This window comes from Mustela lutreola, chromosome 13, assembly GCF_030435805.1.
Source record: "Mustela lutreola isolate mMusLut2 chromosome 13, mMusLut2.pri, whole genome shotgun sequence".
Taxonomy (NCBI): Eukaryota; Metazoa; Chordata; class Mammalia; order Carnivora; family Mustelidae; genus Mustela; species Mustela lutreola.
The window spans coordinates 76192921-76207215 of NC_081302.1; the positions used below are offsets into that span (position 1 = coordinate 76192921).

General features: G+C 41.7%; 1 protein-coding gene across 2 annotated transcripts in view; it reads left to right on the forward strand.

The window, feature by feature from the left end:
* Nucleotides 1-1034: 1034 nt before the first annotated feature.
* FLT3 (fms related receptor tyrosine kinase 3) overlaps nucleotides 1035-14295 on the forward strand; it is a 75340-nt gene continuing 62079 nt past the window's right edge. Inside the window, exon 1 of one of the 2 annotated variants that reach the window (XM_059144302.1) lies at nucleotides 1035-1300. In XM_059144302.1, the coding sequence (XP_059000285.1) occupies nucleotides 1258-1300 (43 nt within the window). In that variant the 5' untranslated portion in view covers nucleotides 1035-1257. The remainder of the gene's footprint in view (nucleotides 1301-14295) is intronic. The other variant, XM_059144303.1, reaches the window with a different exon arrangement.

The following is a 14295-nucleotide window of genomic DNA, read 5'->3' on the forward strand; positions in this document are numbered from 1 at the left end:
CCTTCTTTCAGTTCTTTTGAGTATATACCCAGAAGTGGAACTGCTGGATCACACAGTAATTCTATTTTTACTTTTTTGAGAAACTGCCATACTGTTTTCCACAGTGGCGGCACCACGGTAGACACTTGTTTCCGTCATACCCTATGGGGTAAAAATTATGGTGCTATAGAGTACAGCTGAGGGAAAGGATTTATGGCCAAGGATGAACACTGCCAATTATCATGCTTCTTTAGAAAATTATTTACGTAATTGAAGGCACGGCATTCCTAGAATTGGGATTCACCTGTAAACCATTTGGCCCACTTCACTAATCTACAGATGAGTAAGCTGGGACTCTGAGAGGGCAAGCAGCTTGTGAGGTCAAGGGGCTAGTTAAGGAAAGCCCCAGAACTAGCATCCAGGGCTTTCCAATCTTCAACTTACTGCAAAGAAAATAATTTTCAACTGGAGGTATATATTCGATGAAGAACAAGAATTATGGAATGGATAATTCAAGCCATCCTCTAGGATGTACTCTGTGTATTTTGCTTTTGTTTCCATGGCTGGTTTTTAGCCTCCCTACGTGCCTCGGTTGACATTGAAACCTAGCCTGCCTTCCTCATTGCCACTACTGAACGGGTCCTGAGCATCCCTGGAGATGGAGGGGGAGACAAAGAAAATCAGTCCGTTAATTAGGATCCACCGACCTCGAAATGCGACCCTCCGCTCTTCCGCGCGCCACCCAGGGCTGCGGGTGTGTGGTGCGGATTTCGCTGCCATCCCGGGACCTCAAAGACCCCCGCGCGCGAGGGGGACGGTTTTTGGCTTTCTGCTGTTCCCAACTCCGGGCTCCAAACGGGAGGGATCAGGGACTCCCGGGGTCAAGGCAGATCCCTTGCCGCGTCCCCTCCCCTCAGCCACAGCCACGGAGCTCCGACCACTTCCCCAGCGGAACGGCGCCCGATCTCCCCCGCCACAATCGGGGAGCCCCGGGCGCCGCGGAGCGCGCGGGCTGCGGACCACGGCGGGCACGTGGGCTCGGCCGCAGCGCTGCGCCAGGCACCCGCTTCCCGGCTCGGCCCAACCTCTCGGCTCCCGCCTCGGCCTCTGCCGGTGGGGAGAGGGATCCTCCCCCCTTCCACTTTGCACCAGTCCGAGGGAATTTGCGGTCGGTGACGCGCATCCTTAAGCGAGCCACCTGCAGCGCGGGGCGCGCCGCTCTGGGCGGCATCGCAGGGCTGGGCCGGTGCGGCCTGGGGACCCCGGGCTCCGGAGGCCATGCCGGCGTGGGCACGCCGTGGCGGCCGGCTGCCGCTGCTCGGTAAGGCCCCGCACGCCCGCTCGCCGCCCCCGCAGCCCCCGGCGCGGCCCTCGCCCCCACCCCGCACTGTGGACCCGGGCGCGCGCCTCTCGGTCCCCGCCGCCTCGCTCCTCCCCGCGCTCGCTCTTCCCTCGCTCCCGCGCCCCTCCCCTCTTTCGCGCCCTCCCGGCTCGCCCCGAACTTGCCCGCGGCCTCTGCCTGCCCACCCCATGTCGTCCTGCCTCTTTTCTAAAGCCGCCGCTCCGGCTCGGCCCGCGTCCCGAACGGCGGCCCAGACTCCGCGGGCGGCCTCCCGACGCGCTGCCGGGGGCCAGGGCCGGGGCCGGAGTCGGGGCCGCGCCAGCCGCCTGCCCACCCCCACCTCCCCGCGCCGCGCCGCCGCCCGCTCGGTCTCCCGCGCCGGGTGCTGGGCCGTCCGCCCGAGGCCGCGGCCCCAAGGGTGGCCCCAGGTGGCTCCGGACCGCACCTGGACCGACCCCGGAGACCGGGTGGCGTCTTGGACTCGTCTTTTGAGGTTTTGATTTACGGAGTGAACTCTGAGGGGGGAAAGGCGCCCGCGTTCTTCCCCAGAGCTACTCATCCCGAGTAATGACCCCCCACCCCCGCCGCATTTCGGTGGCATCAACGAATAGCTACTTTGGAAATGTTATGCAAACAGGATTTACCTATGAGAATACTAGCTGCCCTTTCTAACTCTACTCGATTTTTATCCTGGCATTAAACCCCAAGGGGGTTTTCAAGGACTCAGCTGACTGTTCCCAAATAATCTCCTGGATGGCATGGTCGGCAGTGAGAGAGAGAGAGAGAGAATCCCCTTTAGATCCAGCTCATCGATTCGGAAAGATAAGAGGGTTGGTTTGAATTTAGGGTGAAGGAGACATTTGTGGGAGCCTGAGGAGCCCGGGAGCCTTGGGTCTCTGTCTAGTCCTGCAACCTTGGGACTGGCACTCACCGCCCCCGCCCCGCTGTCCCCCTCGGTCTCCATCCAGTGAGGGTATCCGACTGTGTTTTCGCCAGCTCCAAAATTTCGAGCATTCTAACTTGAAATCCTTGTGGCACATAGACGTGCAGGAATTATTTCCAATAGCTTTTGTTAAAAATAATTCAGAATTAGAGATTAAGAAATGTAACATAAGGGGTAGAAGAGTGGGAAAACAGACCTTTTGCATTTCTTAAACATTTATCTTTGCTAATTGGTAAATATGTACATTTCAGATGTATCCTACAATATGCTTTCCAGTCTATTAATACAAAAAGCTGGCTCTCTGTTACGTACGACATTAAGTAGTAAGCGAATTTTTCAATAGCACACAGAGGCTTACAAAGATTCGTACTTGCAACTATTTTTAAGCTGCACTGAATTCCTTTATATTTAGGAACAATCTCAGAAATTTCACATCTCTTTCCAGATTTTTCTAAATGAGGTATAATTTGCATACAGCAAATATGCACCCGTCTTAACAGTACAATTCCATTGGTTTTTATAGGTGTAGGTACCCACAGAACCTTGAATATAGATAGTAAACAATCCTAGCCCCACCCCCTCTCAGTCAATATCCCCCCAAAGGTAACCACCATTCAGACTTTCAATACCCTCCCTTTGCCTGTTTTTAGGCTTTATGTAAATCCAATCATCCTATGTGCTTTTTGATGTCTAGCTACTTTCACTCAACTTTGTGATTAGGAGATTCAGCCTTGGTCTCAGTAACGTTGTTGTTTTGTTTTTGTTTTTTAAACTGCTGAGTACTATTCCTAAAATATCAATATACTATACAATTTATGCAGTCTGTTGTTGAAGAACATTTAAGTTATTTCCAATTTTGTTTAATTAGGGATGACACTGCTGTGAACATTGTTTTACAGGTTTCTGGTGGACACAAACACTCATTTTTCCTACGGTGCTACCCACCCGTAGAATCCCCAGATCACAGGGAAAGGCATAGATTCAGTTTTGGTAGAAACTGTCAGTTTTCCAAAGTGGCCCTACCAATTTACATTCCCTCTGGCAGCTTTTGGGAGTTCCAGACCCTCACATCTTTACCAATATTTGGTATTACACATTTTTCTTGAACAAAGGAGCAGAACGTGAGAAACTTCAAGTGAGGACTTCATAATATTTAAAAACTTGAAATTCCTTGGCTTCTAAGATGCTATCCCCATTTCCCTTATATTATCAGCTCTACCTCTCCTGAAAAATGATGACGCTTTCTAAGTAGGATTTAAAGAATGGAAATGTGCTCTCCACGGTCTCCACTGCATTATGTGCTGCGACTGGAGAAGAGGAGGGGGATTTTGATATTTCAGTAAATGTGATGCTCTTCTTCATTCATGTCGGAAAATTCATAGAACCTTGAATTATACATTTTATTGTCATCCTCTGCCCTTGCCCTTGTTGCTTTTCTTGCTTTTTTTTTTTTTTTTTTTTTTTTTTTTTTGCCTTCTTGTGGACCGCTAGCCTGAGGAAGGAGTGATTCAGGAGGAGGTAGAGGGAAAGGACTGCTAGGCAAAGATAGGTTTGCATTAGATGGGACACCAGACCTGATGGCCTGATAATCAGGTCCCCTGATTCTAAAAGTCTAGTTCTAACTGTTGCTGTCATATAAGTTTAGATCGGCTGTTCATGTCTTCTTAGGTCCGTCGCATAGACCCATAGTAAATTATCTCTGAGGTTGAGTTCTGGACTCTGTTTTCCATGAAAGGGTGGCTCCACTTTTTATAACTATAAAGGAACTTTCAGGAACTCTTCATTATGAATCAAGATTTTGTCTTTGTTGTTGTTGAAGTCTCCTATCGTTGAACTGCAAAACAATCAAGAGAGGAGATATTAAATGTGAAGGAGGAAGACTTTACTTATATTCCAGAGAGGATTTAGGATAAGAAAGTTGAAAAGGAAGTGTGCATGAGAAAGAAAGACATTTTTTTATCTCATAAAATCTTATTGAACACATATTTCTGTGCGGGATACAGGGATGGAAGAGACTGAGGGTAAAGGAACTCACATTTAATATCTAATTCTATTCTATTTAAGAAATGCATGGTGTCGGGAAGAAGGCGTTTTCTTTTTTTTTTTTTTTAAGATTTTATTTATTTATTTGACAGACAGAGATCACAAGTAGGCAGAGAGGCAGGCAGAGAGAGAGAGAGAGAGAGGGAAGCAGGCTTCCTGCGGAGCAGAGAGCCCAATGCAGGGCTCGATCCCAGGACCCTGAGATCATGACCCGAGCCGAAGGCAGCAGCCCAAACCACTGAGCCACCCAGGCGCCCCGAAGAAGGCGTTTTCTAAGTGGTTCTTTGAACAAAGCTTATCAACCTCACTTTACCCCCAGAGAGCATCTCTCTCTCTTGCGAAGCCCACAGGAAGGCTCAGTGCTAACACTTTCTACACAGTTTTTTTTTGTTCCTGTCATCTTGTCGCTCTTCAGTAAAACTCAGTAAGCAGTGTAACAAGAGCCCTTAACATTCAATGTTCAAGCTCACAAGTGTGCCAGCTCCCCAGACACCCACCAGATACTGCCTTTATTTTTGGGTAAAGGTTCTGATTTAACAAAAAGCAAATAACCTCAAAAGTATTATATCACTTTTCTTTATGTTGAAAAGACCTTGCGGAGACAGGAGTAAGAATTTGGAGGGGGGAATATGAGGGATTGAAAATTAGCTTAACTTGCTTTATAGTTTGCATATCTTGGTCTAGCCCCCCTGCTCTATCCTTCATTCACTCTGAAATAACACACTCTTGTGAATCTCACTATAGGTGGTTTGTCTGAGTAGAGCTTCTTGGTTTTCGTCAGGTGACATTGTGATCTTCAGATTTTTCCATGACTTCCAGAAGATCCTTTGCCACTGATTAGTTAGGTAGCCATAGTCATGTGGCCGAAAGATTTTTGATCTTTTGGAGGGGTTGGGCTTTATATGTAGCTTTATATGAGCTATGAGCTTTATACGTAGGTGACTTACTTACATTTGGTTGCTACCTTCTATGGCCATACCATCAATGGTCCTCAAGGGATAAAAGCTTTTGTAGAACTCACGGATGGTCGTTAATTTGAATCATGCAGTTCTGGCCTATGGGTACCAACACATGTAGAGGAAATTTAAAAATAATATAAAGTACACACACAGTGTTCTTTTGTGGCTAGAGGAATTGCATAAGATCCTAAAAGAGGAACTATTGTTATTTTTTAGGTTTAAACAGTAAAATATTTTTTTTTCCACTGCTGTCATTATAAGTCAAATGGTAATTATTTTCAGTTTACACTAAAACAGGATATTGTCATTATTTATACAAACTGTTATGTTTGGATTAGAAGATATTCACTGAACTCTGTTTTCAAATGCTTTGCTACTTGAGTTAGGATTTTCCTAATGGTAGGGATTCTGTTCTTGGAGGCAATGCAGATAGATATATTAGAACTAACAAGACAGTTAGGAAACATGTGCTCTTTCCTCTGGCAGAGAAATTCTCAGCACTTAAGTTCCTCATTTGTAAAAAGGAGATAAGCAGTATCTTACTCCTTCATCAGATAATTCCTGTAAAGTACAGCTGCATTCTTTGTTAGGCAGGTGCTTTGCAGAAAGGGAAGTATATAATGTCTTAAGAAATCATCAGGATTTAGAGTCACAGGAGTTTCCTCCTTCCCTTCTTAGACATTTTTGAGTACTGCCTTTATCTAGGACTTGTATAAGTCCCCCATAATACTGGTTTCTGCCCTCAAAGAGCCCACAGTCTAATGTTGGGGGTGTTGGCAGGAAAAAATCCAGCATACAAAAGGGAAATTGCAGTGCAAGTTTGGAAATACGCACAGACTGATCCTGTAACCCAGATGGAGAAAGTAAGGCAAGGCTTCCAAGCAGAAGTCATGCCAGAGCCGGGACTAGAAAGGTAAGGAAGAGTTGACAGAGGAAGGGAAGGAAGACATTTCAGGCCGATTGGACAGCAAAGTAAAAGTCCAGAGGTAAGAAACACGCAGTGGATGGAAAAGTAGAGTTCCTTTCTAGGTGGCTGAGACACAGTGTACAAGGCTTCTAGAACAGAGTGATTCTCATTTGAAAAGTTGTGATTCAGAAAATTACTTGAAGACTGTTCAGTGGACATCTTTCAAAAAACATTCTGGGTTGTCAGAGGCTCCGTATCTAATATTTAAGGAGTATTTTGGTGATGTGATGAGGGGCTCAGACTTTATCCTGTACAACAGGAGTTTCTGAATGGAATTCAGTTATCCATGAATTCCTCCGGGGTGTGCGTGCATGTGTGTGTGTGTGTGTGTGTGTGTGTGTGTGTGTGTGTGTTGGAGAGAGGGTTAATTGCATTCATCAGATTTTTCAAGGGGTCCAGCTTAAGAAATAGTAAGCACCATTGCTGTGGGTTTTAAGCAGAGGAGTGGCATGCTTTGATGGATATTTTAGAAAGACATTTTTTTTTTAGAGATTGTATTGATTTATTTGATAGAGACCAGTGAGAGAGGGAACACAAGCAGGGGGAGTAGGAGAGGGAGAAACAGGCTTCACTGAGCAGGGAGCCCGATGTGGGGCTCGATTCAAGGACCCTGGGATCATGAGACTGAGCCACCCAAGTGCCCCTAGAAAGACATTTCTGTAGAGAGGATGGATGTCAGGCTGACAGGTCCGTGGCAGGGAGGCCAGCTAGGAAGTTGTGGGCAGTCACCCAGGCCAGAAATGACTAGAGCTTGAATGGGGGCAATGGTAACTGCACACTGATTTGGGAATTACCAAGAGATTAAAATATCAAGGCTTGGCAATGGCCTGGCTGATGGGAAATGAGGGATGTGGAGGAGTCAAAGATGGCTTCTGGGTTTCTGGCTTCGAAAACAGTAGCTCTGTTGCCACTAACTGAGAGAGAAGAAAAAGGAGAGAGTAACTTTAGGAGGGGAAAAAAAAGTTCAGTCCGAATTGAGGGTTCCTGGGACTCCCGGATATGTAGTGATACACACTGGGGGTACGATTTCAAAACTCATGAGCAAACAGATGACAGTTAAAATCATGAGAATTTTCAGGAAAAAAGAGCATAAAATGAGTAGAGGGGACGAGACCTTAGAGCTACCCAGTTGTAAGGGAAAGCACTCCTGTATGTCTCTTCCTCTCCAGTAACAGCACTGAACATTTCTGGCCACCAAAATGTGTGTGTGTGTGTGTGTGTGTGTGTCTTGCAGTGGGTGTTTCCCACACCAAGCAACTCTCAGACGCCAGCTGATGTCCTATAATGTCACTCAATTCTGACACTATCTACCAGGAGACAGCCTCAGATCCCACAGGTTAGGGGTTCACATCGTCCCTCTTGCCACGGTTTTCATGACACCCCACGCCCCACCCGGGGTTTGATTAATTTGCAACAGTAGCTCACAGAACTTAGAAAAGCATTTTATTTATAGATTACTAATTTATTAAAAAAAAGGGATCTAGGGGCACCTGGGTGGCTCAGTGGGTTAAGCTGCTGCCTTAGGCTCAGGTCATGATCTCAGGGTCCTGGGATCGAGTCCCACATCGGGCTCTCTGCTCAGCATAGGAGCCTGCTTCCCTTCCTCTCTCTCTGTCTCTCTGCCTACTTGTAATCTCTCTCTCTGTCAAACAAACAAACAAACAAATAAATAAATAAAATCTTAAAAAAAAAAAAAAAAAAAAAAAACTAACTCAGGAGCAGCCAGAAAGAAGCCAGGCATAGAGCAAGGTGTGTGGGAAGGGGCCTGGGCTTCCACATCCTCTCCACGAAGCCCCTCTCCGGCAGATCCATATGCTCTCCAGCCAGGAAGCTCATCAAACTTCCAGTCCAGGAATATTTGTGGAGTTTAATCAGTAGCTCCTCTTCTTCCCAGAGGTTAGTAGAAAGGGCTGAAAGCTCCCACCCTCTGATTACTTGGTCTTTCTGGCTATTAGCCCCATTCTGAGGCCATCTAGGGACCCCACCCAAAGTGACCTCATTAGCTTCAACTCCAGTGTTCTCAAAAGGGGCCCACTATGGATTACAAGACACTCGTGTCACTCGGGGAATTTCAAGGGTTTTAGGAGCTTTGTGCCAGGAACCAGGACTGGTCATATATATTTATTATATACCACACCAGTCCGATCTACTGCCCTCTTTTACCTGGTGAGGGAAATGGGGTCCAGAAAGGTTAAAGAACTTGCTGAAATTCAGTCATCCAAGTGGGTAACTCTCAGAAGAGGGACTGGGAACTCAAACTTTTAAAGTCTTCGCCAGCTCTGTGTTTCCCGGGAGACTCATCTTGGAGAACCTGAAAACGAGGTTACCTGATATGCTCTGATTTGTTTTATAATGTCTAAATCCATCACCCTTTCAGTGGAGGAGATTTTAGTTGTACCTGAAATTTTATTTTTGATTGGTGCTGCATTTTTTTTCCACTTACCCCCACCCCAGCCCTTTAAAGCACACCACTTTTCCAATTCCAAAGTTGTCCTCATTGCTTAGACTGTCTTTGGAACTGGACTCTGGGAAGTGCTACCAGGGTTTGCGAATGGATTCTCTAACAAAGAACCTTAATCTCAGTGGTGGCAAATTCTTCCTTTGGCTTTTTAAAAAGTTGAGTCTATTAAAATATGATTTTCCTAGTGCAAATTTTACCCTTTTTAGTGTATGGTTCCCTGAGCTTAACCAACACCTATCATCATATAACTAGCACTACTATTAAGATATAGAACATTTCCATTCCCCCCAAAGCTTCTTTTATACTTCTTTATAGTTAATCAACCCCAATACCCACCTCCAACCTCTGGTGACCAATAATTTCTTTTCTGTCCCTATAATTTTTCCTTTTCCAGAATGTCATGTAAATGAAGTTTTGTAATATCTAGACTTTTGAGTCTGTTTCTTTCCCACAGCCTAATTCTTTGAGATTTATCAATGTTACGCATATCAGTACTCAAAAGCCAAAAGTCCATCAAGTACCTTTGAAGATCTATTTACCTTTATTAAGTGCTTCATGAACTGGACAGTTCCCATCTAGTAAGTAGAGGGGAGCTCTGTACAAAACAGAAGGGTTTTATAGACAGACATGGGCTGGGACCTTTAGCAAAAGAAAAGATTGCTTCTGACAAGGTAGCCTTCCTTTAGGGAGATAGACAGGGTGTCTTGTTAGGTGGATTACTTTGTCCTTCTTTGGGGGATGGAGAGGGCCCTTGTGACAGATGAACTCCTGGAAGCTCACCAGAAAATTTCTGACTGGTTAGTTAAGACTGTATTCTAGGGAAGGTTGAAATTGCCATTAGGTTAGGTAGTAAGCCCTGGTTTGGTGACTTGGCCATAGCATGAATAACTCTGTTTTGGACCTCTGGTGCTTTTTCTTTTCTTTTTTTTTTTTAACAGTACTTTTTTCCCATTCTATTGCTGAATAATATTTCATTGTTGGATGTGCCACGGTTGGTTTATTCATTGACAAGATGAAGTTCATTTGTTTGCTTCTAGTTTCTGGCAGCTATCATTAAAGCTGCTATAAATAGTTGAATATAAAACACTGAAAAGTGGCAGTGTATTGCTGGAATGTATGCTCGATGAATATACAACTTTATGAGAAACTGCCAGTTTCTCAAAGTACTTCTACCAATTTCCATTCTTACTGACAGTGTACAAGAGTTGCAGTTGTTCAACATCATTGTCTTCACTTGGTATGGTCAGTTTTTTGTCTTTGTTTTTTAACCTTTCTCCTAGGTGTGTAGCAATATGTCATGGTGGTTTTAATTTGCATTTCCCTAGTGACTAATGATGTTGGTTATATTTCTGTGTGTTTGTCACCCTATATTATGTTTGGTGAAGTGTTTCCTAAGGTATTTTGCCTATTTTTAATCAGGTTGTTTGTTTTGAAGATTTTTTTTTCCAGTCTATGGCTTCAGTTTTCATTTTTTTAAGAGCACTTCCTTTGGGGAGCAGAAGTTATTAATTTTGATGACATCCACTCATGGAAAAAATTAGCCCTAGAACAAACACTGCTCTGGTCCTACCTAACTGAGTTTAAAGGAAGACCTGAAAGGAAAAGTGTTTCATGAACTTAACTTGATCCCATAGAAATGTTCAAAAATATGTAAACAAGGGACGCCTGGGTGGCTCAGTTGGTTAAGCAGCTGCCTTCGGCTCGGGTCATGATCCCAGCGTCCTGGGATCGAGTCCCACATCGGGCTCTTTGCTCAGCGGGGAGCCTGCTTCTCCCTCTGCCTCTGCCTGCCTCTCTGTCTGCCTGTGCTCGCTTTCGCTCGCGTTCTCTCTGACAAATAAATAAATAAAATCTTAAAAAAAAAAAATGTAAACAAATACAGAAACATCTGATATGAGGTGAAAGTTACAATTCCTGGTTTCCACTTACAAACTAATAGACAAACAAAGGATTAAAAATTCAACCCACAGAGAAAAATCAGCCACCCAAAAGGGACCCAGAAATGACATAGAATATAAAATTAGTAGACAAGAGCATTAAACTAGTTCTACATAGTTCTGAAACTAGAGGAAAGATTATACGTGTTAAGCAGGGACACAGTAAATATTAAAAAAAAATCACATAAATTGAACTTCCCAAGACGAAAATTGCAATTAACTAGAAGGAGTTGACAGCAGATTGACTGCGGAAGAAAAGATTAGTGAACTTGAAGACAGCAATAGAAACAATCCAAAATGAACAGAAAAGACAAAATAAAATGAACAAAGAATCATTGAGAACTGCATTTGGTCAAATAGATGTGTAAGTCTACTGTCAGAATGTACCTTTTTTTCCTGGATGCTTTCAAGAGTTTCTCTCTATCATTGGCTTTAAACAATTTGATTATAATGCACTTTTGTAGGTTTTTTTTTTTTTTTTCCTGAGTCATGTGTTTGGGTTTTGTTGGGCTTCTTAGATCTGTGGGTTTATAATTTACATCAGATTTGGGCATTTTCTCCATTACTTCATCAACTATTTTTCCTGACCTCCTTTCCCCTATTCTTTCCAATAACATGTATATTTGACCTCTGAAAGTGAGTAAAATAGAAGACTTTTTTTATTGTCTAAACTCCTTTGAAAGATAATTGACTCTTTAAGGCATAATAATAACAATGACTTGTTGGGTGTATAATTTATGTCGAAATGCAATGTATGAGAGCAATAACACAAAACCTGGGAGGGGTGAAATTGAAATATACTGTTGTAAGATCCTTATATTTTATATGAGGTGATATAGCAGTACTTAAAGGACTGCATTAAGATAAAGATGATTACTATAAACCTTAAAGCAAGTGCTAAAATAAACAAAATTATGGTTAATAATCCAAGAAATGAGATTGAGTAGAATCATAAAATATTCTCACTTACTCCCAAAGGAGGCAGAAAAAGAGGAAAGGGGGGAAAAAGAACAGATGGATCAAATAAAAAACAACATGATTGATTTAAACCTAGGCATATCAATAGTTTCATTAAATTTAAATAATCTACACATCAGAAATGAAAAGCAGAGTTTGTGAGACTTGGTTTAAAAAAAAAAAAAAAGCAAGTCCCAACTATATGATACATAAATAAAGCTGACCTTCGATAGGAAGACACAAAAATATTAAAACTGAAAGGATGTAGAAGAAAAAATCCCATGCCAACACTAGTCAAAAGCTGGAGAGGATAAATAACAAAGTATATTCTAGAGCAAAGAATATTGGTAGGAGCAGAAAGTCATGTCATAACGCTATAGGACTTGGATCATCAAAAGGACATAAAAATCATAAATATTTATGCATCTAATACCAGAGTTTGAAAATGCATGGATCAAAATCTGATTGAACTGCCAAGAGAAATGGACAAATCCACAATTATATTCAGAATTCAGTACTCTTTCCGGTTATGGAAATAACTGATAGAAAAAAAGATATGAATAATTTACAGAAGACTTAAAACAATGTCAACCAACTTAATCTAATTTACATTTATAGAATATCCCACTCAAAATATTCCACTTTTCAAGCACACACAATATACTTACCAAGCTAGGCTATATTCTGGACCATCAGATGAGCTTCAGTAAATTTTAAAGGATTAAAGACATACAAAATATATGCTGTGACTTCACTGTAATTAAATTAGAAATTGCTAGCAGAAAAATATATGGGAAGTCCTCAAATATTTGGAAACCAAAGAACACATTTCTAAATAATCTGTGGATCAAAGAAGTAACCAAGAGATAGTTGAGAATATATATTGAACTGAGTAAAAGTGAAATGCAATATATTGGAATCTGTGGGATGTTCCTAAAGCGGTACTTAAGAGGAAATTTATAGCACTAAATTATTAATTATTAAATGGTTAATAGCCTTAAATTATAACACTACAAATTCAAACTAATGAGCTGGATTTCAAGCATAAGCAAAAGGAGGGAAATTAACAATTTAAAACCCACATAAACAAAAGAAAAGAAACAAACATGATGAAAGTGAAAAAATTAAAATAGGAAGAAAAGGAGATCAGTGCAACCAAGATCAATAAAAGATCAGTAATATTGCTAGACTTCTAACCAAATTATCAGGAAAAAGAGAGAAGACACAAATTTCCAAAATCAGGAATAACAGACAACATCACTACAGAATCTATAGATACTAAAAGGATAATATGGAAATATTAACAACTTAATGCCTATAGTTTGACAACCTCCATTTAAAGGAAAAATAATCCTCGAAAGATACATACTGCTAAGTTCATTCAAGGAAAATCGATAACCTAAACAATGCTATACCTGTTAAAGACGCTGGATTTGTAGTTAAAAATATTCCCATAATGAAAACTACTGGGGAAGAATTCACCAAATATTTAAAGAGGAAATAATACCAAATCTGTACAAACTTTTTCAGAAAATTTTAGAGAAGATAATGTTTCTCACCTCATTCTATGAGCCCAGCTTTACTCTGATACCAAAACCAAAGATATTAGAAGGAAAAACAAAAATAAACCTACAGACCAATAATTACCATGAATATAAATGCAAAAATTCCTAGCAATCCTTTAACAAGTTGAATTCTATCATATATAAAAAAGATAACACATCATTTTCAGCTGGTTTATTGCAGGAAGGCAAGGTTGGTTAACATTTGCAAATGAATCAATGTAGTTCACCGTATTCACAGAATAAAAAAGAAAAGCCACTAGAAAAACAAAAACAAACTACATAATTATCTCAATAGATACAAAAAATACATTTGACCAAATATAACATACATTCCTAATAAAATTTCCCAACAACTTAGGAATAGAAGTGGTCCTCCTCCAATTAAGTAATAGCATCTGTAAAAAACCTTTAGCAAACATCATACTTTTAATATTAAGTGGCTGAATGTTTTCTACTAAGATCAGAAATAAGGCAAGGGTGACTATTCTCACTACTTCTCTTCAACATTGTATTGGAGATTCTAACCAGTATACTAAGGCAAGAAAAATAAAAACAACCAGATTGGAAAAGAAGAAGTAAAATTATCTTTATTTGCAAACAAAGTGATCATCTATGTATAAAATCCTATGGAACTTACAAAGAAGTAACTACACCTAATAAGTAAGTTCTATAAGTTTGTAGGACAGAAGATTAGTGTAGAATTTCAATTTTGTTTCTATAACTAAGAATCAGAATTTGAAGAAAAAATGTCCAGAAAGATGAAATATGGATAAAGGTAAGATCAGTACATTGAAAACTATAAACTATAAAAAATTTCTAAGAGAAATTAAAGGAGATCTAAATAGAGATGTACCATATATATGTAAGACTCGGTATTGTTAAAATGTCAGTTTTACTCAGTTGTCCCAGTGATTCAATATAATTTCTATCAAAATCCCCGCAGGCCTTTTTGCAGATTTTGACAGGCTGATTCTGAACTTAATATGAAAATGAAAGAGACCTAGGGGAGCCTGGGTGGCTTAGTGGGTTAAAGCCTCTGCCTTCAGCTCAGGTCATGATCCCAGGGTTCTGGGATCAAGCCCCACATCGGGCTGTCTGCTCTGCAGGGAGCCTGCTTCCTCTTCTCTCTCTCTCTGTCTGCC